This window comes from Salarias fasciatus, chromosome 14 (assembly GCF_902148845.1).
Source record: "Salarias fasciatus chromosome 14, fSalaFa1.1, whole genome shotgun sequence".
In the NCBI taxonomy this organism is placed as follows: Eukaryota; Metazoa; Chordata; class Actinopteri; order Blenniiformes; family Blenniidae; genus Salarias; species Salarias fasciatus.
The window spans coordinates 3,828,789-3,856,188 of record NC_043758.1 but is presented as its reverse complement, the minus strand read 5'-3'; the positions used below and the strand labels follow the sequence as shown (position 1 = coordinate 3,856,188).

Here is a 27,400-nt window from a genome sequence, read left to right as displayed (position 1 = left end):
GAAGCAGACTTGATTGAGATTGACAGGTTTGAGAAAGATGCTCTGTGTGAAAATGAGGCTGAGGATGGTTTAGATGTTCTGTCATGTGATGGTGAAGAACCAGAGAACAGACCTGAAGAACAGCAGGAAGGTGACATGCCCAATGGTGGCTTTGCTCTGGAATCTTGTCTTCAGCCTCCTAATGTAGCAGAGGAAATCATGTCTTTCAGTGAAGGAATCTACTGTGTTGCTCCTGCTGAGAGAAACAGTCCAGTTGGCTTTTTTAAGACCCCTAAACTTGAGGCCATGGCTTTCCCTGTACAGTTTCCTACAGGTCAAAACACCCTGGATGAGAGCAGACGTGTCAAACTATCACCCAGCAGTTACTTCAAATCCAGACTTTTCTCCATTGATGACAGATTTGCCAGAGACTCAAATTATTTGTTCTTTGCACAGTTTGTGATTGAGGTTCACCTGGCTACCAACAGCATGACCATCCAGTTGAGAAAAGGCAAACCCATGACCAGAGATGGACGAAAAATAACCTCAGGGATGCTGCAAGACAGACGTGAAGTAGAGAAACTAGTGAGAAACCGCGAGGCTTTTCGCTTCATGAGAGCATTACGTGGTACTCCGGCCTACTGGCACCAGAAAACCAGTGAACTGTTTGCCATGATAAGACAGCTGGGCACTCCCACCTTCTTTTGCACGTTTTCAGCTGCTGAGATGCGATGGCCTGAAGTGATTGAAGCAATCAAGAGACAACAAGGTGAGGATGTGAATTTTGAAGAGCTTGACTGGTCAGAAAAATGTGACATCCTGAGAAGTAATCCTGTGACAGCAATGCGCATGTTTGATAAGCGAGTGGAGGCCTTATTCAGAGATTTGCTGCTTTCGCCTGCTCAGCCACTGGGTAAAGTTGTGGACTTCTTTTATCGAGTGGAGTTTCAGCACAGAGGAAGTCCTCACATTCACTGCCTGCTCTGGGTTGAAGGTGCCCCTGTGTTTGAAAAGGATGATGATCAGACTGTGTGTGATTTTGTGTCCAGATACATCACAGCTCAGCTCCCTGACCCTCACACTCAACCTGACCTGCACAAGAAAGTCAGTGAAGTCCAGAAACACAGTCGTACACACACCAAGACATGTTTCAAAAGTGTTGGCTCTGGGTGCCGTTTCGGGTTTCCCAAACCTCCCTGCAGAAACGTAATGATCACGAGACCTGATGGTGGTAAATATACTGCAACTGCAAAGACTAAGCTGAGACCTCTGAACAGATTCCTGAATGAACCTGAAGCAGCTTCCATGAGTTTAGATCAGCTTCTGGCTCAGTGTGATTTAACCGTGGCTGAATATGAGTTCTACCTGAATGAACTGAACAAATCCAGTGCTGTCCTGCTGAAGCGAGATCCAAAGGATTGCTGGATCAATGCCTACAATCCACACCTGCTCACAGCCTGGGATGCCAACATCGACGTGTCCTACATCCTGAATGCTTATGGCTGTATTCATTATCTGACCAAGTACATCACCAAGAAGGAAGCTGGACTCTCAGAGTACCTGAAAACAGTGATCAATAACTCCAACAGCAGCAACGTGAATGACAGTGAGGAGATGAAAGCAGTCATGCAGGCCTACTCCAAGAAACGAGAAATCAGTGCACAAGAATGTGTTGCCAGAGCGTGTGGACTGAAGATGAAGAAGTGTTCCCGAGCTGTAGTTTTCATACCAACAGATGAGAACCCTCTGAGAATGAGTCGCCCTCTGTCTTTCCTTGAGAACACCACTGATGAATGTACAAACATCTGGATGACATCTTTGGCAGATAAGTATAAGAACAGACCAGAAACGCCAGAGTTTGAGGAAATGTGCATGGCTGAGTTTGCTGCCACCTGCAGGTTTGTCCGTGAGAGCAAAGGAACAGATGTGTTTCCACTGCTGAATGACATGGGCTTTGTACAGAGGAGGAAGAACGATAAGCCAGCTGTGATCAGATATTACCGCTGCTCAGAGGAAAGAGATTCTGAGAACTTCCATGGCAGATTACTGAAGCTGTACCTTCCACATCGATCAGATGAGGATCTAAAGAGATCAGGCTTTCCAACCTACCAGAGCTTTTACAGAGCCGGCTGGGTGCAGCTGCCAGGCTGGAACCACGGCCGGTCAGTGGAAGTGATCGTCAAACAGAACAGAGAAAAATATGAGAAAAACAGTGAAGAGATTGAGAAAGCTGTTGAAGAGTTTCAAGAGAATCAAGGTGTGATGGATGAGTGGTGTAACCTTGCTCCTCAGTCTGAAGTTGTGAGACTGGACTACGATGATGATGCAGAACAACCACATCCTGATGATCCTGAGCAGGAAAATGTCCCTGAGTACAGCCGTCAAGTTGATGCAGTCAGTGAAGCCAGAGTGACCAGAGAGCCTCCTGTGATCGACCCAGCTGTGTTAAGACACATGTATCAGAGTCTCAACCTAAAGCAGGCTGGTTTCTTTTACACTGTGAGAGAATGGTGCATTCACAGAGTCTGTGGCCTTCGTCCAGAGCAGTTCTTCTATTACATTAATGGAGGTGCTGGGACAGGTAAATCCCATCTCATCAAATGTATTCACTCAGAAGCATCGAAGATCCTGAGAAATGTTCCACGACATTGTGACGAGGTTGACATCAGTAAGCCTACTGTCCTGCTGACGGCTTTCACTGGAACAGCAGCGTTTAACATTTCAGGTTCAACTCTCCATTCACTGCTGAAGCTTCCCAGAAGTCTCAAACCTCCAATCCAAGGTCTTGGTAACAAGCTGGATGAAGTCAGAGCAGAGTTCCTCAACACTGAAATCCTGATCATTGACGAGGTGTCCATGGTTTCCAGGCCGTTGTTTGTCTACGTTGATGCTCGACTAAAGCAGATCAAAGGCAGTCAGAGACCTTTTGGAGGAGTTTCTGTCATTGCTGTTGGAGATTTTTATCAACTTCCTCCAGTGAGGCATTCCACTCCTCTGTGTGTGTTTGACCCCTCTGAAATCGACTTGTGGCACGAGCACTTCCAGATGATCACTCTGACTGAGATCATGCGGCAGAAAGATGATGTTGCTTTTGCAGAGATGCTGAACAGGATCCGAGTCAAAGACAAGTCTGCTGAGTTGTCTGAAGCTGACAGAGCTTTGATTTATCAGACTGTAACAGAACCAGCTCTTTGTCCAACTGATGTCCTGCACATCTATGCTACAAACAAACAGGTGGATGCACACAACTCTGCAAGGCTGGCTGAACTGTTTGACAACATAATCACCATTGATGCAGATGACTTCGAGAAAGATCCTCAGACTGGCAGAATGACACGGAAACAAACACCAATCAAAGGAGGCAGAAATGAGCTACCAGACTCTCTACAGGTTGCTGAGGGCGTTCGAGTCATGCTGACCAGAAACATTGATGTGCAAAGTGGTCTTGTCAATGGAAGTTTTGGCACTCTGGTGCGGTGCGTCTCAGAAAATGATCATGTCACTAAGCTGGGTCTCCGAATGGACAGCCATGTGTCTTCAGAGCAAAATGATGATGTGGTTTATATTCAGAGAGAGGAAGACAACCTGAAGCAGAAAGGTGTGGTGCGCAGACAGTTCCCCATCAAGCTGGCTTTTGCATGTACCATCCACAAGGTCCAGGGAATGAGTATGCAGTCTGCTGTGGTGTCACTGAAGAACATCTTTGAACCTGGGATGGCTTATGTTGCTGTGAGCAGAGTCACTTCCCTCGGTGGACTCTACATTGTAGACATGGATGAGAGTAAGTTCTACGCCAGTCAACAGATCACTGCAGCCCTGGAGAGCATGAGACAAGCCAGTCCAGCTGAGATGATGCCCCTTCTACAGATGAGAGAAACCCTGAGCAGACCTGATACCCTGACCATCATCCACCATAACACTGAGGGATTACCGGCTCACATCAATGACATCAAGAACCACCATGAAATGTGTTTGGCTGACATCCTGTGTCTAACTGAAACCCATCTGCAGGGCTCCTTTGTTGCAGACAGTCTTCAGTTACCAGGCTACAACCTGTTCAGACGTAACAGACACCTGTCCTACAGCAACTTCCCTCAGATTGCCAGCAGAGGTGGTGGAGGAGTAGCCATCTATGTGAGAAACCACATCCAAGCTCGAGAGAAGCAGTATCTGCTGAATGTCACTGATCTTGAGTTTGTGGCCTTGAAGCTTGATGCTCCAGTGAGTGCTATCATCGCAGCAGTGTACAGACCTCCTAACTATGACATGACTTCTTTCCTGGCTAATCTCAGCAGCCTTCTGGACTCTCTGGAGATTCTCGACTGTCAGCCCATCATTGTCTGTGGAGACTTTAATGAAAACCTTTCATCCACAGCCAAGAAGCCCATTCTGGAGCTGTTTCAGACCAGAGGTTACGCTCAACTCATCACTGCTTCCACCACAGAGAAGAACACACTGCTGGACCTGATTTTCATTTCACAGCCCGACCACTGTGTCCAGTCTGGTGTCCTGAGAACATATCACAGCTATCATGATCCTGTTTACTGTGTCCTGACTTTCAGCTACGTGTGAAGCAGAGAAAGACTTCGGATGTCCTTTTTCTTCATTTCATTCAATAACCTGATCAGTGTTCTAATCATTTATTGTTTTCCATTCAGACTGTAGGTGCCTGATGAGGCCTTTGTTAATTAACAGAACTGAATCATGCCTAACTTTTTTATTTTATTGTTTCAATTATGTGTTTGACAGCATATGAATGAGGTAAGGTATGTGAAAAACTGTTTTTGAAGAAATCATGCTTTTTTTGAAGTGATTGTTGAAGTGATTGTTGAATTAAATTCCTTAACTGTGAATAACCTTTTTCTGATGTTTCAGTTCTGTGTTTGACCATTCATGAATTAGGGAAGGTGTGTGAAAATCTTCAAAGGTAACTATGTTTTTCTTGAAGTGATTATTGCATTGAGATCCCCACTTTCTAATTGACAATATTTAAATCTAAAGTTCAATGACTAAAAGACTGTAGGCCTGTGCATTCATCATCTGGGTGGGTCTGGGTCAGGGTTGGTGAATGCACAGGCCACAACACTCTTCTGGGTCAGAGCTTCATTCAGTCACATGCTCTGTGGTGTAACTAACACCTGCCCAGTAGTTTGAATCCTTCTTCAGTCCCCTTTGAGGACTGGAGCTGGACGACCTCCAGACTGTCCACTGTGGGGTCCTCTGAGTCACCTGTCTGAGCCGTCTCCAAGAGTGCCTGTCAGATTCACCTGTCAGGTCCTGCAGAGCATCAGTGTCTTCAGTCCCAGCATGTCCATCAGCCATCAAGCAGTCATCAGTACTGGACATGAGAGAGACGTGGACGTCCCTGGTACCACCAGACATTCTCCAGCGAGTGAGACGGGACGGTGCCTGCCAGCCTTCATTCTCCCCTGAGAACAGAGGACGTCCTGCTGCTCTGAGGACACTGCTGGATGTCCAGACCAGACGTCCTCCAGTCAGTCCCCATGTGTCCTCTCAGCGGAGCTGCAGGTACTTCACCAATCCTGAAACATGCAGTGAGATTGTTCCCACATGTCTCATGAATCCTCACTCATCTGTCCTCTGTCCGTCCTGCCTTGTTGTCTGCAGACACTCTGACTGAACCAAGAGGAACAAACTTCAACTCCAGTCCTGACGTGGGCCTGCACTGCAGCGTCTCGAGGTATTTCATGGATTGTTGAAGGTGGAACCTCTGAATGTGTCTTGTTCTCCCACTAACATCCACCTTCTGTCAGCAGGATGGAGTGTTTCCCTCTGCCCTCCACCTTCACCTCAGAGGAGCCTCCATGCTGACGCCCTCACTGTGGAGCTGCTGCTGCTGCAAGTCTCTCCTCATCAAAGTGACGGGACTCTGCAGCGCTGATGAACAGGAGGACTGATTCCTGTTTCCTCCATCATGACCAACTCAACCACAACAGGGTTCCGTCTGGGTCTCCTGTTCTCTCTGCCTCTCCCACAACATGGACAAGAGCTGTGAGAACAGCAGCCGTCCAGCCAAGGACAGAACAAGCTTCATCTGGAGGAACAGCTGGTCTGAGCTGCTGGACATTTAGAACTCAGTCTGACTCTTGAAGGACTCAGAAGAGGAAAGCTGTCCTGACTGTTTGATCTGGGAGGTACGACGAGCCTCTACTGCATGTTCTTCTTTGTCCCTGAAGCCCAACCGGAATAGCAGAAAGCCGCCACCTCTGAGCCTGGTTCTGCAAAGGTTTCTTCCTGTTAACAGGGAGTTTTTCCTTTCCACTGTCGCTGATGCTTGCTCATGTGGATCTGTTGGGTTTCAGTTACATATGTTGTCTTTTACAACAAGATAAATGACAGTTTTGTTGGCCTATTCACTGAAACGTCAAATTGTGAGATGTTAACACTAAATATATGCTATTTTCTTTTATCAATGTTCAAGTTTAGAACTGTTGAATAATTAATAAAATGTTTGTATTTTACATGAAAACTGCTGCCTTATTTTAGACGTTTCCAAAATATATTCTGCCTTTAACTTTGAACATGGCATGACATCAAATTAGTTTTATAACAATTTAAGTTTTAATTCAGATTTTAACATCAAACTTTATGACACAACTTTGTTTCTTTAAACTGTTGAAAACAGTGCAGCTATATTTATGCTTATATACACTTTTCCGAGTTTTTTCCTTTTTTCAATTTTGAAGCAACCTTTTCATTTCTGAACTGAGTAAACATTTTAAACTTCTTCATATTTTTGAATATTTTTCAGTATTTTTCTACATTAGTTTTTTCTAACTTTTTCAGGTTTTTTTCAAATTTTTCAGCTTTTTCAACCGGAATAAATTATTCAACCTTTTTGAGCTTTTACTACCTTTTTCTTGTTTTTTCAACTGTTTTCAAGTGTTTCAATTTTTTTCAACTTTGAGTTTTTTTTCAGGCTTTTGTAATGTCAACCTTTTTAAACTATTCCAACTTGTAATTTTTTTATTTTTTTTTACTTTTCTCACCTTTTTCAAATTTTTTCAGCCATTTTCCACTTTTATCACCTTTTTGGAACTTTTCACAGGTGTTTTCAACCTTTTCATTGTTTTTCAACTTTGTTTCAGGTTTTTTCAACTTTTCCTCTTGAACTTCTTCTGCATTACAGTTTAGCATTTTCAGCTCAGCATTCACACTTGCAGTTTCTTCAGGAACTGCAAATTTTTTCTAGTTTTCCTGTTTCTCTTTAATATTATTCTGACTTCTTCCGCCGTTTTTTGACGCTTAACTCCTCTTACAGTTTTTGTCCGATTTGAACCATTCAAGTATCAAAATGTTCAGCTTTTAAAGGACATTCCTGCTATGTTCTAGCTTTTTAAAACCTTTTAAACTTTTTGAAATATTTCAACTTTTGTGCAAGTTTTTGCCCCATGTTAACGGATGGAGATTTTTTCAAACTTTGAAACCCTTTAACTCCTTCAAATCTTAACCGATTTTAACCATTCAACTTTTAAAATATTCAACTTTTTAAACCCTTTCTTAAACCTTTTTAAACTTTTTAAACTTTTTTAAACTTTTTGAAATATTTCAACTTTTTAAAATTTTTTTTAACATTGAAGTGGATGGAAAACCCCTTCAACTGACCTTTCAACTCCTTCAACTTTGAACCCTTACTACTTTGTCATACTTTCACGTAGACAAGTAATTTTACTTTTAAAACGTAGGCATTTTTGTCCTCTATTCACGTATGTAACATCATTTCAAGATCTTCTACCAAATTTAAACTGTGGGCCTTCTAGTACGGAGAGAATTTCAGTTGCTTTTGGAGTTTACAATGGGTGTGTATTGGAAAAGCTAGAGTGGGAGAGTGGCAGTTAGAGTGCGGGAGGCTCTGAATTTTAACCAAAAAAAAAATTCTTTTCTCGTCCTCTTGGCCACATTTCTGGCTCAATCTGCACAATAACCCCTCAAAACGTAGGAATTTCTCTTGTGACCCGTACAATTGTGTCACTTTGTCTCTATCTCAAACGGTTTTCTCTCCAGAGGCATTTGTTTGAGGAGAGTGCAGAATTTTCTCCCTTCCGCTCCAATGCATTTCGAGACGCCTGAATCCAAAACTTCACTCGTGTTCGCACAATCGCCGTGGCTGAATGGATGATCCTACAGACATGATTCCTGCACCATTACATTCATGAAAGGCTTCTGAATCTGACTGTGTGAAAATCTTTTCAATTTCACATCTCGGTCCCCGAGAAACGCCATTTCTTCAACTATGCGCACTCCATTAAAAAGTGCTGATTCACTGTCATGGCTGCTGTGCAGCTGGTCTCCATTGCAACAGACACACCTGTTGTGCTGCTGCTGCTTGATTAGTCTGGATGTTTCCATTAAGACTGGAGCTCTATTGATCCTCTGTTACTCTGACACTGACTCTGTTGTTTCTTCAACTTTCTTAAAGTTTTTTCAACTTTTTGAGACGTTTTCAAACTTTTTCAACGCTTTATAACTTTTTGCAGTGTTTTCAAACTTTTTTAACCCTTTTCAACTTTTTGCATTGCTTTTAACATTTTTCAAACTTTTTCAACTTTTTACAGTGTTTTGAACCTTTTTCAAACTTTTTCAACTTTTTGCAGTGTTTTCAACCTTTTTTCAACTTTTTTAAAACTTTTTCAACTTTTTCCAGTGTTTTCAACATTTTTCAACCTCATTCAACCCTTTTCAACTTTTTGCAGTGTTTTCAGCCTTTTTCAACGTTTTTCAACTTTTTGGAGCGTTTTCAACCTTTTTAGACATTTTTTAACTTTTTGCAGTGTTTTCAACCTTTTTCAAAATTTTTCAACCTTTTTCAACTTTTTTCAAACCTTTTCAACTTTTTGCAGTGTTTTCAACATTTTTCAACATTTTTCAACTTTTTGCAGTGTTTTCAACCTTTTTCAACATTTTTCAACTTCTTGCAGTGTTTTCAAACTTTTTCAACTTTTGTCAACTTTTTGCAGTCTTTCTAACTTTTTCAACCTTTTTGCAGTGTTTTCAAACTTTTTCAACCTTTTTCAACTTTTTGCAGTGTTTTCAACCTTTTTCAACTTTTTTCAACTTTTTGCAGCACTTTCATACTTTTTCAAACTGTTTCAACTTCATTTCAGGGTTTTTCAACTTTGCTTATTGAGCTTTTTCTGCATTACAGTTTAACATTTTCAGCTCAGCATTCACACTTGCAGTTTCTTCAGGAACTGCAAATTTTTTCTAGTTGTGTGAATGCTGAAGGCATTCACACCTTTGTTTTTCAAATCTTTAATATTATTGTGTGAATGCTGAAGGCATTCACACCTTTACATTCCAATTCTTTAATATTATTATTCTGACTTCTTCCCCTGTTTTTTGACGCTTAACTCCTCCTTCAAATTTTGTCCGATTTGAACCATTCAAGTATCAAAATGTTCAGCTTTTTAAAGACATTAGTGCTATGTTCTAGCTTTTTAAAACCTTTTAAACTTTTTAAAATATTTCAACTTTTGTGCAACTTTTTGCCCCATGTTAACGGATGGAGATTTTTTCAAACTTTGGAACCTTATAACTCCTTCAAATCTTAACCAATTTGAACCATTCAACTTTTAAAATATTTACCTTTTTAAACCCTTTCTTAAACCTTTTTAAACTTTTTTAACTTTGTTCAACTTTTTGAAATATTTCAACTTTTTTAAATTATTTTTAACATTGAAGTGGATGGGAAAACCCTTCAACTGAGCTTTCAACTCCTTCAACTTTGAACCCTTAAAACTTTGTCATACTTTGACGCAGATATGTCATTTAACCTTTAAAACGTAGGCATTTTTGTCCTCTATTCAGGTATGTAATATCATCTCAAGATCTTTTACCAAATTTAAACTGTGAGCCTTCAAGTACGGAGAGAATTTCAGCCGTTTTTGGAGTTTACAATGGGTGTGTATTGGAAAAGCTAGAGTGGGAGAAAGGAATTTAGAGTGCGGGAGGCTCTGAATTTTAACCAAAGAAAAAATTCTTTTCTCGTCCGTACGGCCACATTTCTGGCTCAATCTGCACAATAACCCCTCAAAACGTAGGAATTTTTCTTGTGACCCGTACAATTGAGTCACTTTGTCTCTATCTCAAACGGTTCTCTCTCCAGAGGCATTTGTTTGAGGAGAGTGCAGAATTTTCTCCCATCCACTCCAATGCATTTTCGAGACGCCTGAATCCAAAATTTCACTCGTGTTCGCACAATCGCCGTGGCTGAATGGATGATCCTACAGACATGATTCCTGCACCATTACATTCATCAAAGGCTTCTGAATCTGACTGTGTGAAAATCTTTTTCAATTTCACATCTGGGTTCTCCAGGCACGACATTTTCTCAACCATGCGCACTCCATTAAAAAGTGCTGATTCACTGTCATGGCTGCTGTGCAAACATACTGGGCTATACAAAAATAAATTGATTGCTTGATTGATTGATTGATTGCAGCTGGTCTCCATTGTAACAGACACACCTGTTGTGCTGACTGCTGCTTGATTAGTCTGGATTTTTCCATTAAGACTGGAGCTCTATTGATCCTCTGTTACTCTGACACTGACTCTCCTGCTTCTTCTACCTTTTTCAACCATTTTCAACTTTTTGCAGTGTTTTCAAACTTTTTAAACCTTTTTCAACATTTTTCTACTTTTTGCAGTGTCTTCAAACATTTTCAAACTTTTTCAACCTTTTTCAACTTTTTGCAGTGTTTTCAACCTTTATCAACCTTTATTAACTTTTTGCAGTGTTTTCAACCTTTATCAACATTTTTCAACTTTTTGCAGTGTTTTCAACCTTTATCTACATTTTCAACTTTTTGTAGTGTTTCAAACTTTATCAACCTTTTTCAACTTTTTACAGTGTTTTGAACCTTTTTCAACCTTTTTCAACCTTTATTAACTTTTTGCAGTGTTTTCAACCTTTATCAACATTTTTCAACCTTTTTCAACTTTTTTAACTTTTTGCAGTGTTTTCAACCTTTATCAACATTTTTCAACCTTTTTCAGCCTTGTCAATATTTTTCTTTTTTTTGTAGTGTTTTCAAAATTTTTCAACCTTTTTCAACTTTTTGTCAATTCTTTGCAGCGTTTTCAAACTTTTTCGACTTTTTTCAACTTTTTCCAGTTTTTGCAGTGTTTTCAATCTTTTTCAACCTTTTTCAATTTTTTTAACCTTTTGCAGTGTTTTCAACATTGTTCAACCTCATTCAACTGTTTTCAACTTTTTGCAGCGTTTTCAAACTTTTTCAACCTTTTTCAACTTTTTTTCAACTTTTTGCAGTGTTTTCAAACTTTTTTCAACCTTTTTCAACTTTTTGCAGTGTTTTCAAACTTTTTCAGCTTTTTTTAACCTTTTTCAACTTTTTTCAGTGTCTTCAAACTTTTTCAACCTTTTTCAACTTTTTTTTCAACTTTTTGCAGTGTTTTCAAACTTTTTTCAACCTTTTTCAACTTTTTGCAGTGTTTTCAAACTTTTTCAGCTTTTTTTAACCTTTTTCAACTTTTTTCAGTGTCTTCAAACTTTTTCAACTTTTTTCAACTTTTTCACAGTCTTTTCAAAGTTTGTCAACATTTGAACTTTTTTCAACTTTTTGCAGTGTTTTCAACATTGTTCAACCTTATTCAACTGTTTTCAACTTTTTGCAGCGTTTTGAAAAATCTTCAACTATTTTTAACTTTTTGCAGTGTTTTCAACCTTTTTCAACTTTTTGCAGCGTTTTCAACCTTTTTCAACATTTTTCAGCGTTTTTCAATGTTTTCCAGGTTTTTCACCTTTTTAAAAGTTTTTCAAGTCTTTTCAGCTTTTTCTGATTTTTTTTCCTTTTTTCAACTTTTTCAGCAGTATTTTACCTCATTTTTGAGTTTTTTCAACTTTTTTTACCTTTTCTTTTTTACTTTTTTAACCTTTTTAAAACTTTTCCAATGTTTTTCAATTTCGTTGAATTCTTTTCAACTTTCTCATATCTGTTTTTGCTTATTTTCGAGTGTTTTTCCATGATTTTACTCTTTTCAACTTCTTATAATAAGTTCAAGTGTTTCATGTTTTCAGCTTCTACAAAAAACTTTTCATGTTTTCAAGATTTTCAAAGGTATTTTAAGTTTTACTTTATTATCATGAAGCATTCAACTTTTTAATTGATTTTAATGCTTGCTTCAAGTTTTTTCAGATTTTTACCTTTACATGTTAATTTTTCAGTGTATTTTGACATTTTTTTACTTTTTCATTTAAACTTTTAAGACTTCCAACTTTTTCAGTTTTTTTCTTTTTTTTAATTTTACACTTCTTCATGCCATTGTCTTCTTCATTTCAGTAATTTGAATGTTTTTTTCTGGATTTTTAACAATATCTTAACTTTCACAATTCCACTTTTAAGACATTTAACTTTTTATGCATATTAATGCTTTGTTCATCTTTTCTTGAAGATCTGTATGTGTGTGTGTGTGTGTGTGTGTGTGTGCGCGTGCACGCGTGTGTGTATGTGTGTGTGTCAGTATGTGTCTGAGTGTGTGTGAACATGTGTGTGAATATAAGTGTATGTCAGTCTGTCTCTGTGTGTGGTGTGTATGTGTCTCTGTGATGTATGTGTGTGTCTGTATGTGTCTGTCAGTCTGTATGTGTGTGTGTGTCTGTCTGCCTGTCAGTCTCTGTGTGGTGTGTGTGTGTGTGTGTGTGTCAATCTGTATATGCGTGTGTGTGTGTGTGTGTGTGTGTGTGTGTGTGTGTGTGTGTGTGTGTGTGTGTCAGTCTCTCTCTTTGTGTGGTGTGTGAGTCGGTCTGTCTGTGGTATGTCAGTCTGTCTCTGATATGTGTCAGTCTGTGTGTGTGTGTGATGTGTGTTCGTGTGTGTCAGTGTTTACAGATTATTTAAACTATGTTTAAAAACCACACTATTTAAGCTTTTTACTTATTCTATCAACTTTTTTATGGTTTCAGTCTTTCATGGATATGTCAAAATTTGTATTGCAGCTTTTGTGACAGCGGAGCGCTCTGTCCTGGTGACCTGCTGCCGCTGAGGATGTCTCTGCTGCCGGCTCATCAGGACGGAGCGCTCTACTGCTTTAAACGTTCACGCGCCGCGGCCCATGGAGCCAATGCAGGACGCTCTCTGTTCAGACGTTGTTGACATTTATGTCCCACGTGTCCACAATCAAAGCCATAAGTCCAGAGCTGACAGACAGACTGTCTATCCAGATTCCTCCAGAGTGTGATCCGGGTTGCTCAGAAACATGAAGGCCTGTCTGCAGAGCAACGCGTGGTGTTTACAGCCCAGTGGTTTCACTGAAAGCAGCTCATAACATTAATATGTCCCATCTGAGCTCCTATGTCCAGGAGCACCTGTCCACAGAGGACCGGGGCTCAGCCTCCACCCTGGACCCTTGTCTCATGGTCAGAGACAGTGAGCGCTCCATGACTCCTCCATGAAAGTATGAGAAAAGTGACTGTGCTCCCTTTAAGCTACAAGTGATGAATGAAACACCTGTTAACTTTACACTATGAACCCAGACAGTGGAAAAACAGTCAGTATTAATATGTAGAAATATCAAATCAACACTCAGACTACTCCAAGCACAACACCTCTCTCTCTCTCTCTCTCTCTCTCTCTCTCTCTCTCTTAGTCTGTCTGTGTCTCAGTCTGTCTCTGAGATGTGTGTGTGTGTTCCTCATTTGCTTTGTCAGAAAGAAAAAGTAATGCACAGCATACATTCATCCATTTTCTTAGTGGAAAATAAAAACTGTATATTTTGTAGATGCAAGCTGAACATTTTTTGTATTATTATTGTTTTAATGAAGTATATCCAGGTTCCGTATCTTCACGATATTTTTTTGGACCAGAAAAACTTTATTTGATTGAAAAAAGCTCAGAAATTGAACTTCTCTGTTGACGCTCTGTTCTCGGAGCGTCCCTGAACGCACCGCGCTCCGTCAGCCTGTCACTCCGCTGCTGCAGCTGAGAGGTAAGTCCGCAGCTCCTCTGAAAAACTCTGTCGAAACTCGGTTTTAACTTCATAAACAGCGTGTGTCTTGCTTCCACTGGCTTCAGAGAACCTCTCCAGTCTCTGGAGTCTCTCTTGGGTCGAATGAATGAGAGTTACATTGTCTCTAAAGTGTGTTTGATGATGCTGATGACGGCTAACGCTCTAGCTAGCAGGCGCTGCTAGCAGAAGCTAGGTGGCTAACATGAAGCCAGCTTAGTGGTGTTAATTCATGTTTCAGGTGTGTTAAAGTGTTCATTGCTGTCTGTAATGCTTTGCTTCATTGTGAGCTTTTCCCCTCAACTGCTGTTGTTGGTATAAGCTGTCAACAGTAAGTTTTAAAGGAGCATGTAGCATGACTCAGCAGTTTTCTTCATCAGTTTCCTGCTGACCAGAGGTTTAATTCATGTCTCTCTTCACACAGAGAACTGCCTTCCTCTACTGTTGGACTGGTGAGTGTCAAACTTCACACACATGACTGTTTCATAGAGCTTCAGGTATTTTTATTCAAATAGAAGCATATTTTCAGTTTCTGCTCTGTGTGGCTCAGTGGAGTCCAGCCTGCTTCAACACACCTGCTGCAGTAACAGGCTGTTAGTGGCTCTGCTGGGAGCTGCTGAGGACACAGTCATTAGACTCAGGTGTGTTGAAGCAGAGACTGAGCTGGAAGCTGCTGGATAGAGGCTCTGCAGGAACAGGGCCACAGAACACTGGTGTGGACCAGGAAGACAAACAGTTTCTCTCTGGGATCAAGAAAGTATTGTCTTCTATTGAACCACTGAACACATTTCATCCTCTTTCTGTACTGCAACAAAAATTAAGCCCACGTATGAGATAGAAATAGAGTTTATGTGACTGAAATTACTTCAACTAATCAAAATATGTCTGTGTAGGAAATATATTTTATTGGAGAAGAAATATTGAAATAAGATTTTTAAATGTAGAAATTTGTCAGACAAGTATCCAAGAGTTGACATACTTTTTTTAATAAAACAGATTTTTAGATTAAAAAAAAAAAACTTAACTAAATAGTAAACTATAAACAATTGATTCTGTTTTTTTTTTTAAAGAAATGTTCTTTTTTCTCTATTCGCGCAGTTTAAAACAGGATTTGGTGACCTCTTATTTTGTTTAACAATAAGACACAAAAACTGTATCTGTATTTTTTTATTTTAAGTAAGATTTTGAGGAATTATTTGTTTACTTAACAATATAAATCTTTTTTAAATCACTGTTCAGCATTTTGGCTGAGATCCAGTGTGTGTGAAATCTAATTATGAGCAGTAATCTGTCTCTATTGTTCTTATTACTGAAGCTTCTTCCAAGGTTTTAGTGATGTTTACTTCATAGAAAAGTTTCTCTTAAAACAGTAAAGGAAGGTTTTTAATAAATGCCTGGTTCATAAAGCTACTCTGTTCTTTTAATAAGTCTGGATGTTCTTACAATGTCTCCAGGAGGGTTTCTGACAGAAAACTGTAAATGAAATATATATTTTTTGTGTGAAAACCAAAAATCAGAAATATAAGATGAAATAATTCCGGAACCTCCTAAATATTTCAATCCCATTGTCAACACTGAACATGTCATCATATGATGAGTTGTGAGGAAAGTTGTCTGGTTTCTCTTTTATGATGTTGGTCATGCTTGAAGTCAGTTGTTGTATTTTGAAAGAATTCCTTTTGTATGATTCTTATTTCAAGCTACTCGTCCTGTTACTGAATCTTGAAACATGTTTGGGGAAAAACAAGTGAAACAACAGTTTTTTACCCTGTTATAAGATCCCCAGCCCAACAGAGACTTGAAGTTATGTTCAGTCTTTACTGATAAAGCACCTTTCATATCATAAAAGCAACAGCATTTCAAAAGATAAGATAAAACTTATTGGTTCCATGATGGGAAGGAAAGAAAGAAGAAAAAAAATTAAAACATTACAAAATAAACCCATCCCTCCCACCCACAAGATATACAGTATTTACAGTATATACCGCATACAAACGTGCACACACTCACACACACTCAGAGGAGCCACATGCAGGTACCACACAGGCACACATGCAACACACACCCTCAGGGTGTTAATCAAAACAAACCAACCATCTTTTGTCCTCCTCTCATGCTGCTGTCCTGAAAGACAGCTTAAAAAATCCAGAGAGCAGCGACAGAGCGGCAGCAGGTAGACAGAAAAAAACATAAAAAACAAAACGAACCCCAACATGCAGCTAGCAGGCCAAGCACGGACCGGCTGTTTTCATAGTTTTGCCTTCAGTGACAGATTGTTCTAATCATTTTGTCTGCTGGTTCTGCTGTTTCCTTAAACAGTCACTCATTTCTTTCTTTCTGTCCTGCAGGTACCTGGATCATCTCCTACCCATCTTCACTAAAGATCTCTTCTTTCTGTCTTGCTGTCCATCTCCTCTGTCCCTCTCCTCTGTCCCCTTCTGTCTAAAACCAATCTCTGTCTTTCCTGTCATTCTCCTGCTCTGTCTCAACCTCTGTCTTTCCTGTCAGTCTCCTCCTCTGTCTGGACCTCTGTCTAGCTATCCCTCTCCTCTGTCCCTCTCCTCTGTCCCACTCTGTCTGATTTTTTTATTTTATTTTTGGTCAAAAGTTACTTGACTCATAAATTTTTTCCAGTCAAGCTTGTGTGTCGACCTACTCAATTTATTGGGAACACGCCTCCGTCGACAACTCAATTTATTGGGGCCGTTGTGAAATTTGGGGACTCGTTCAATTTTTTGAGTCCCACCCGAGAGACCTGGTGGTCCTCCAACGAATGATTGGGATAAACCTGCAGGAAATCCCACCTGCGCATTCATTTGAGAAATACTGAAAAGCAATACTGTGATTCCTGTTTGTGTGTTGACGCCTCAGCGTTGTCAGTCAGTTGTTGAGTGTTTCCTGTTGTGAATCTGGTAACGTTGTTTGGAGTGTCTCTCTACATCTGCTTCACTTCATTATACTTTAGGTTTGCCTGTGAAAATGCCTCGCTCTAACAAGAGATCTGAAGCTCAGAAACGTCGGTTCCAGCAGCAGACTGGATCCCATGGTGCAACTCCTCAGTCAGCAGAAGGTTCTGCTGATCTCTGTGAGAACATGGCGGCTGTGGTGCTGAATCCTGAAGAAGTGAAAGATATGAGCAGTGAGGTGATGATGGCCCCATGTGATGAAGGTAATGTGATAACAGAACTGCCTTCTGAGATTCGACTGTGTGCTTCCCGCAGCCAGAGCTCTGCCAGGTATGGTGACAATGGAAACAAACAGTGTACATGTAACTCTCTGACATTTCTGGCTTTCCTCCATGAGAACGAGACGATCTCAAAAGCAGACCTGGACCTGGTTCTGGACAAAGGGAACATTTTATATCAACAGGTTATTAACACCCCGAACATCCACACTGATGGTACTGGACATTTGGCCTCTGATCAGCTCCCTAACCTCGTTCCTTCTCGCAGCTCTACTCTCACAGCTGATCTCTCCATGCTTCCTTACAATGGCAGCTTTGGAAACCCACCATCTGGATGTATGGATACCTACCTTTCCCTGTCTTCCAGGCTGAACTGTTTGACTGATGACGTGCAGTATGCTCTGTTGATCATGGCCAGGTTGTGTATTGCAGTGTTCAGGACTCCCAGTGGCAGATATGGCTTCTTTGATCCTCACTCCAGAAAAGACGATGGTTCAAAGAAAGAGCCTGGAACAGGTGTGATGGTGACGTTCAAACATCTCCAGGACATGGTGAATCGACTCCTGCGCTGCTACAGAGAGCATGGCGCCTCATCCACAACCCAGTATGAGTTCAAACCTCTGACGTTTGTCAGCATCAGACCTGTAAGTCCACAACCTGCTGCTTCACACTCTGTACAGACACCTGTTGTTGTTGATGAATCACACTCACACAGTCTGAACACAACGAACACTGAGGTTTGTTTAGAAAGCAGCTCAAGCCAAGTGTCAGTGTCCCTGAATCAACAAGTTGATGTCCCTTCAGTCCAACCAGAAACTGAAAGACCAGCTGTGGTGAAAGAAACCTCTGATAAACTGTCAAAATTTAACAAAGACAAAAGAAGAAAGATTCAGAGAAGGTTGGCTTCAGGAAAGAATTCCATCAGTAAAGATCAAAACAGGAAACGAAGAGAGAAGTATGCTTCAAACCAAACATACAGAGAAAGTAAAAAGTGTTATTCCAGAAGAATTTATGCAAATGAAACACAGAAAGAGAGAAAGAGAAGTCAAGTTAAAAAGTCCTACAGAAACAATCCTGCTGTCAGACAAAACACAGAGATTTGGTAAGAAATTTATACCGAAACAGTGATGTAATCCAACAAAAGAAAAGACAGTACATCAGAGACCAATACAAAAGTAATCCTGTATTCCAGCAGAAACAGAGACAATACATCAGAGACCAATACAAAAGTAACCCTGTATTCCAGCAGAAACAGAGACAATACATCACGTCAAAATACAGAAACTCTGAGGTCTTCAGACAACGGCAGAAATCTTATATGACACGTTATTTCCAGGACCAAGCATTCAGAAGTAAACACAGGCCTGCTCATGAGAAGGATAATGCAACACCGGTATCAAAACAATCTGGCATTTAGAACAATGCATAGAATGAGATGTGCCTTAAATATAAGACGTAAATACCGTCATGTTAACCGACAACTTCAACAACAAGACAACAGTTTGATTGGACAGGCCATATCCATTTTCAGGTCTCAGATCAAGGCTGGACCAACATTGGTATGTACTGTGTGTCATAAAGCTTCATTTCCTAATCAAGTCAAAGTTTGTACCAGAACAAGGTATTTGAAAAATCCCAACTTGGTGGCAGCTTGTCTCACTGGAAAGTTTGTTCATCACTGTAATGACAGCTGCAGAATTGAAGAACAGTGCAAAGTTCCTGATGAAAGGAAGAAAGAGTGGATCTGTCACACCTGCCATGATCACCTGAGACGTGGAGCCATGCCCTCCCTGGCTGTACACAATAACCTGGAGCTTGTTGACATCCCATCAGAGCTGTCAGACTTGAACATATTAGAGAGACATCTGATCAGCAAGTGCATCCCTTTTGCTAAGATCATTCCTCTTCCTAAAGGCAGACAGAGTGCAATCCGTGGAAATGTGGTGTGTGTCCCGTCTGAGATCCAGGAAACAGTTGAAGCTTTACCGAGACTGAGAAGTGAATCCCAGGTCATGAGAGTGAAACTGAAGAGACGCCTGTGTTACCGAGGACATCAGCTCTTCCAGACTGTCACCTGGTCTAAACTGATGCAGGCCCTGCATAAACTCAAACAGATCCACCCACAGTATTCTGAAATCACTATCAGAGATGAAGCTGAGCTGTGTGACCCCACCCTGCCTGATGATGATGATGATGAAGATGATGATGGCATGGAGGAGGAGTTTGATGAAGCAGACTTGATGGAGATTGACAGGTTTGAGAAAGATGCTCTGTGTGAGGATGGAGATGTTCTGTCATGTGATGGTGAAGAACCAGAGAACAGACCTGAAGAACAGCAGGAAGGTGACATGTCCAATGGTGGCTTTGCTCTGGAATCTTGTCTTCAACCTCCTAATGTAGCAGAGGAAATCATGTCTTTCAGTGAAGGAATCTACTCTGTTGCTCCTGCTGAGAGAAACAGTCCAGTCGGCTTTTTTAAGACCCCTAAACTTGAGGCCATGGCTTTCCCTGTACAATTTCCTACAGGTCAAAACACCCTGGATGAGAGCAGACGTGTCAAACTATCACCCAGCAGTTACTTCAAATCCAGACTTTTCTCCATTGATGACAGATTTGCCAGAGACACAAACTATTTGTTCTTGCACAGTTTGTGATTGAGGTTCACCTGGCTACCAACAGCATGACCATCCAGTTGAGAAAAGGCAAACCCATGACCAGAGATGGACGAAAAATCACCTCAGGGATGCTGCAAGACAGACATGAAGTAGAGAAACTAGTGAGAAACCGCGAGGCTTTTCGCTTCATGAGAGCATTACGTGGTACTCCGGCCTACTGGCACCAGAAAACCAGTGAACTGTTTGCCATGATAAGACAGCTGGGCACTCCCACCTTCTTTTGCACGTTTTCAGCTGCTGAGATGCGATGGCCTGAAGTGATTGAGGCAATCAAAAGACAACAAGGTGAGGAGGTGAATTTTGAAGAGCTTGACTGGTCAGAAAAATGTGACATCCTGAGAAGTAATCCTGTGACAGCAATGCGCATGTTTGATAAGCGAGTGGAGGCCTTATTCAGAGATTTGCTGCTTTCGCCTGCTCAGCCACTGGGTAAAGTTGTGGACTTCTTTTATCGAGTGGAGTTTCAGCACAGAGGAAGTCCTCACATTCACTGCCTGCTCTGGGTTGAAGGTGCCCCTGTGTTTGAAAAGGATGATGATCAGACTGTGTGTGATTTTGTGTCCAGATACATCACAGCTCAGCTCCCTGACCCTCACACTCAACCCGACCTGTACAAGAAAGTCAGTGAAGTCCAGAAACACAGTCGTACACACACCAAGACATGTTTCAAAAGTGTTGGCTCTGGGTGCCGTTTTGGGTTTCCCAAACCTCCCTGCAGAAACGTAGTGATCACGAGACCTGATGGTGGTAAATATACTGCAACTGCAAAGACTAAGCTGAGACCTCTGAACAGACTCCTGAATGAACCTGAAGCAGCTTCCATGAGTTTAGATCAGCTTCTGGCTCAGTGTGATTTAACCGTGGCTGAATATGAGTTTTACCTGAATGAACTGAACAAATCCAGTGCTGTCCTGCTGAAGCGAGATCCAAAGGATTGCTGGATCAATGCCTACAATCCACACCTACTCACAGCCTGGGATGCTAACATTGACGTGTCCTACATCCTGAATGCTTATGGCTGTATTCATTATCTGACCAAGTACATCACCAAGAAGGAAGCTGGACTCTCAGAGTACCTGAAAACAGTGATCAATAACTCCAACAGCAGCAACGTGAATGACAGTGAGGAGATGAAAGCAGTCATGCAGGCCTACTCCAAGAAACGAGAAATCAGCGCACAAGAATGTGTTGCCAGAGCATGTGGACTGAAGATGAAGAAGTGTTCCCGAGCTGTAGTTTTCATACCAACAGATGAGAACCCACTGAGAATGAGTCGCCCTCTGTCTTTCCTTGAGAACACCACTGATGAATGTACAAACATCTGGATGACATCTTTGGCTGATAAGTATAAGAACAGACCAGAAACACCAGAGTTTGAGGAAATGTGCATGGCTGATTTTGCTGCCACCTGCAGGTTTGTTCGTGAGAACAAAGGAACAGATGTGTTTCCACTGCTGAATGACATGGGCTTTGTACAGAGGAGAAAGAACGATAAGCCAGCTGTGATCAGATATTACCGCTGCTCAGAGGAAAGAGATCCTGAGAACTTCCATGGCAGATTACTGAAGCTGTACCTTCCACACAGATCAGATGAGGAACTGAAGAGACCAGGCTTTCCAACCTACCAGAGCTTTTACAGAGCGGCTGGGTGCAGCTGCCAGGCTGGAACCACGGCCGGTCGGTGGAAGTGATCGTCAAACAGAACAGAGAAAAATATGAGAAAAACAGTGAAGAGATTGAGAAAGCTGTTGAAGAGTTTCAAGAGAATCAAGGTGTGATGGATGAGTGGTGTAACCTTGCTCCTCAGTCTGAAGTTGTGAGAGTGGACTACGATGATGATGCAGAACAACCACATCCTGATGATCCTGAGCAGGAAAATGTCCCTGAGTACAGCCGTCAAGTTGATGCAGTCAGTGAAGCCAGAGTGACCAGAGAGCCTCCTGTGATCGACCCAGCTGTGTTAAGACACATGTATCAGAGTCTCAACCTAAAGCAGGCTGGTTTCTTTTACACTGTGAGAGAATGGTGCATTCGCAGAGTCTGTGGCCTTCGTCCAGAGCAGTTCTTCTATTACATTAATGGAGGTGCTGGGACAGGTAAATCCCATCTCATCAAATGTATTCACTCAGAAGCATCGAAGATCCTGAGGAATGTTCCACGACATTGTGACGAGGTTGACATCAGTAAGCCTACTGTCCTGCTGACGGCTTTCACTGGAACAGCAGCGTTCAACATTTCAGGTTCAACTCTCCATTCACTGCTGAAGCTTCCCAGAAGTCTCAAACCTCCAATCCAAGGTCTTGGTAACAAGCTGGATGAAGTCAGAGCAGAGCTCCTCAACGCTGAAATCCTGATCATTGACGAGGTGTCCATGGTTTCCAGGCCGTTGTTTGTCTACGTTGATGCTCGACTAAAGCAGATCAAAGGCAGTCAGAGACCTTTTGGAGGAGTTTCTGTCATTGCTGTTGGAGATTTTTATCAACTTCCTCCAGTGAGGCATTCCACTCCTCTGTGTGTGTTTGACCCCTCTGAAATCGACTTGTGGCACGAGCACTTCCAGATGATCACTCTGACTGAGATCATGCGGCAGAAAGATGATGTTGCTTTTGCAGAGATGCTGAACAGGATCCGAGTCAAAGACAAGTCTGCTGAGTTGTCTGAAGCTGACAGAGCTTTGATTTATCAGACTGTAACAGAACCAGCTCTTTGTCCAACTGATGTCCTGCACATCTATGCTACGAACAAACAGGTGGATGCACACAACTCTGCAAGGCTGGCTGAACTGTTTGACAACATAATCACAGTTGATGCAGATGACTTCGAGAAAGATCCTCAGACTGGCAGAATGACACGGAAACAAACACCAGTTAAAGGAGGCAGAAATGAGCTACCAGACTCTCTACAGGTTGCTGAGGGCGTTCGAGTCATGCTGACCAGAAACATTGATGTACAAAGTGGTCTTGTCAATGGAAGTTTTGGCACTCTGGTGCGCTGCATCTCAGAAAATGATCATGTCACTAAGCTGGGTCTCCGAATGGACAGCCATGTGTCTTCAGAACAAAATGATGATGTGGTTTATATTCAGAGAGAGGAAGACAACCTGAAGCAGAAAGGTGTGGTGCGCAGACAGTTCCCCATCAAGCTGGCTTTTGCATGTACCATCCACAAGGTCCAGGGAATGAGTATGCAGTCTGCTGTGGTGTCACTGAAGAACATCTTTGAACCTGGGATGGCTTATGTTGCTGTGAGCAGGGTCACCTCCCTCGGTGGACTCTACATTGTAGACATGGATGAGAGTAAGTTCTACGCCAGTCAACAGATCACTGCAGCACTGGAGAGCATGAGACAAGCCAGTCCAGCTGAGATGATGCCCCTTCTACAGATGAGAGAAACCCTGAGCAGACCTGATACCCTGACCATCATCCACCATAACACTGAGGGATTACCGGCTCACATCAATGACATCAAGAGCCACCATGAAATGTGTTTGGCTGACATCTTGTGTCTCACTGAAACCCATTTGCAGGGCTCCTTTGTTGCAGACAGTCTTCAGTTACCGGGCTACAACCTGTTCAGACGTAACAGACACCTGTCCTACAGCAACTTCCCTCAGATTGCCAGCAGAGGTGGTGGAGGAGTAGCCATCTATGTGAGAAACCACATCCAAGCTCGAGAGAAGCAGTATCTGCTGAATGTCACCGACCTTGAGTTTGTGGCCTTGAAGCTTGATGCTCCAGTGAGTGCTATCATCGCAGCAGTGTACAGACCTCCTAACTATGACATGACTTCTTTCCTGGCTAATCTCAGCAGCCTTCTGGACTCTCTGGAGATTCTCGACTGTCAGCCCATCATTGTCTGTGGAGACTTTAATGAAAACCTTTCATCTACAGCCAAGAAGCCCATTCTGGAGCTGTTTCAGACCAGAGGTTATGCTCAACTCATCACTGCTTCCACCACAGAGAAGAACACACTGCTGGACCTGATTTTCATTTCACGGCCCGACCACTGTGTCCAGTCTGGTGTCCTGAGAACGTATCACAGCTACCATGATCCTGTTTACTGTGTCCTGACTTTCAGCAACGTGTGAAGCAGAGAAAGACTTCGGATGTCCTTTTTCTTCATTTCATTCAATAACCTGATCAGTGTTCTAATCATTTATTGTTTTCCATTAAGACTGTAGGTGCCTGATGAGGTAAGGCCTTTGTTAACAGAACTGAATCATGCATAACCTTTTTTATTGTTTCAATCATGTTTGACAGCATATGAATGAGGTAAGGTATGTGAAAGCCATCATGCTCTCCTTGAAGTGATCCTTTAATTGAATTCCTTCAGTGTGAATAACAGATTTCTGATTTTTCACTGTCATGTTTGATCATCCATAATTGAGGCAACAATGTTCTTTAATATTTTTTTTAAAATTGATTAATGAATTGAGATCCCCACTTTCTAATTGACATCATGTAAAACTAATCTGTAAATGTCTAAAATAATCCTGTAATCATGTTAAAGTGATTATTGCTTTGATATCCCTCCTTTCCTAATTGATTATAGATATATCTGATGTTTAATGACTAAAACTCTGTAGGCCTGTGCATTCATCATCTGGGTGGGTCTGGGTCAGGGTTGGTGAATGCACAGGCCACAACACTCTTCTGGGTCAGAGCTTCATTCAGTCACATGCTCTGTGGTGTAACTAACACCTGCCCAGTAGTTTGAATCCTTCTTCAGTCCCCTTTGAGGACTGGAGCTGGACAACCTCCAGACTGTCCACTGTGGGGTCCTCTGAGTCACCTGTCTGAGCCGTCTCCAAGAGTGCCTGTCAGATTCACCTGTCAGGTCATGCAGAGCATCAGTGTCTTTAGTCCCAGCATGTCCATCAGCCATAAAGCAGTCATCAGTGCTGGACATGAGAGAGACGTGAGACGGGACGGCGCCTGCTGGCCTTTATTCTGCATTGAGAGCAGAAGACGTCCTGATGCTCTGAGGACACTGCTGGGATCATCTCAGCTGCATCGTGTCCAGACCAGAGGTCCTCCAGTCAGTCCCCATGTGTCCTCTCAGCGGAGCTGCAGGTACTTCACCAATATTGAAACATGCAGTGAGATTGTTCCCACATGTCTCATGAATCCTCACTCATCTGTCCTCTGTCCGTCCTGCCTTGTTGTCTGCAGACACTCTGACTGAACCAAGAGGAACAAACTTCAGCTCCAGTCCTGACGTGGGCCTTCACTGCAGCGTCTCAAGGTATTTCCATGGATTGTTGAAGATGGAACCTCTGAATGTGTCTTGTTCTCCCACTAACATCCACCTTCTGTCAGCAGGATGGAGTGTTTCCCTCTGCCCTCCACCTTCACCTCAGAGGAGCCTCCATGCTGACGGCCTCACTGTAGAGCTGCTGCTGCTGCAAGTCTCTCCTCATCAAAGTGACGGGACTCTGCAGCGCTGATGAAGAGGAGGACTGATTCCTGTTTCCTCCATCATGAACAGCTCAACCACACAGCAGGGTTCCGTCTGGGTCTCCTATTCTCTCTGAACAACATGGACAAGAGCTGTGAGAGCAGCAGCCGTCCAGCCAAGGACAGAACAAGCTTCATCTGGAGGAAACAGCAGGTCTGAGCTGCTGGACATTCAGAACTCAGTCTGGAGGTTGTGAGTTCAATTCCTGTCTCCCACTGTCTGCATGTCGAAGTGTCCTTGGGGAAGACACTGAACCCTGAATTGCCCCCACTGTTGTACGTCGCTTTGGACAAAAGCGTCTGCTCAGTAAAATTGTGTGAAAAAAGTCTGACTCTTGAAAGACTCAGAAGAGGAAAGCTGTCCTGACTGATTGATCTGGGAGGTACGACAAGCCTCTACTGCATGTTCTTCTTTGTCCCTGAAGCCCAACCGGAATAGCAGAAAGCCGCCACCTCTGAGCCTGGTTCTGCAAAGGTTTCTTCCTGTTAACAGGGAGTTTTTCCTTTCCACAGTCGCTGATGCTTGCTCATGTGGATCTGTTGGGTTTCAGTTCTGTTTGCTGTCTCTTAAAACAAGACAAATGGAGACAACTATGTTCTTTTATTCATTGCAATGTCAGACTGAGCGCTGGTTAACACTAAATATATTATATTTTCTGTTGTAAATGTTTAAGTTTTGATCTTGTTGAACAGTTAATAAAATGTGTATTTTACTTCAACATTGCTGCCTATTTTTAGGCGTATCCAAAATTATTCAGCCTTTAACTCTGTTTTAACAAGACATTATATGAAATTACTTTTAAATCAATTTAACTTTGATTAAATATTTAACATTCAAACTTTTAAGACAGAACGTTATGATGCTTCTTTAACCTCTACAGCGTCAAACTTTTATACTTTTGTAAACTTCTTCAGTTTTTCAACTTTAAAACTTTTTTAGGTTTTTTTGAAAAATGTTCAACCTTTTTCAGCGTTTTTCATGTCTTTCTAACTTTCAGCTTTTTCAAAATTTGATAACTATCATTTTTTCAGCTTTGTTTCAGCTTTTTTTTCAGATTTTTTAATCTTTTCCAACTTAAGTATTTCTAAACCTTTTTAAGTTTTTTTATTTTTTTTACTTAAACTGTTTTTCAGGTCTTTCTAACTTTGTCAACTTTTTCAACCTTTTGCAAGTTTTACAACCTTCAGGTTTTTTAACTTTATCAGGTTTTTTAAGATTTCCTCAACTTTTTTCAGGTTTTTTCAATTTTTTTCAACCTTTATCAAAGTTTTCCAACTTTTTGCAGCGTTTACAAACTTGTCCAACCTTTTTGAAGTCTTTTCAACTTTTTGCAGCGTTTTCATACTTTGTCAACCTTTTTCAATTAATTTCAAAACTTTTTCAACCTTTCTGCTTGAACTTTTTCTGCATTACAGTTTAACATTTTCAGCTCAGCATTCACACTTGCAGTTTCTTCAGGAACTGCAAATTTTTGTGTGAATGCTGAAGGCATTCACACCTTTATTTTCCTGTTTCTTTATTGTGTGAATGCTGAAGGCATTCACACGATTACATTCCTCTTCTGACTTCTTCCGCCGTTTTTTGGCACGCTTCTCCTCCTACAAATTTTGTCCGATTTGAACCATTCATATATCAAATTGTGCAGCTTTTTGAGGACATGGGTGCTATGTTCTAGCTTTTTAAAATCTTTTAAACTTTTTGAAATATTTCAACTTTTGTGCAACTTTTTGCCCCATGTTAACGGATGGAGATTTTTTCAAACTTTGGAACCTTATAACTTCTTCAAATCTTAACCGATTTTAACCATTCAACTTATAAAATATTCAACTTTTTAAACCCTTTCTTCAACCTTTTTAAACTTTTTCAACTTTCTTGAACTTTTTGAAATATTTCAACTTTTTAAATTATTTTTAACATTGAAGTGGATGGGAAAACCCTTCAACTGACCCGTCAACTCCTTCAACTTTGAACCATTATAACTTTGTCATACTTTCACGTGGACAAGTCATTTTACTTTTAAAACGTAGGCATTTTTGTCCTTTATTCAGGAACGTAATATCATTTCAAGATCTTTTACAAAATTTAAACTGTGAGCCTTCAAGTACAGAGAGAATTCCAGCTT

The 27,400-nt window shown here is 41.4% G+C and overlaps 1 protein-coding gene across 3 annotated transcripts; it reads left to right on the top strand.

Moving 5' to 3' along the window:
• LOC115400389 (uncharacterized) lies at positions 1-25,990 on the top strand. 3 transcript variants are annotated; one of them, XM_030108231.1, is made up of 3 exons: positions 1-5,508; positions 5,608-5,680; positions 25,143-25,990. In XM_030108231.1, exon 1 carries the CDS (start codon positions 136-138, stop codon positions 4,549-4,551), a length of 4,416 nt encoding a protein of 1,471 aa, XP_029964091.1. In that variant the 5' UTR covers positions 1-135; the 3' UTR covers positions 4,552-5,508; positions 5,608-5,680; positions 25,143-25,990. The 3 variants fall into 3 exon arrangements, with proteins under 3 accessions (XP_029964091.1, XP_029964090.1, XP_029964089.1); XM_030108230.1 differs by lacking the exon at positions 25,143-25,990 and adding an exon at positions 5,754-6,377; XM_030108229.1 differs by lacking the exon at positions 25,143-25,990 and adding an exon at positions 5,757-6,376.
• Positions 25,991-27,400: the final 1,410 nt, after the last annotated feature.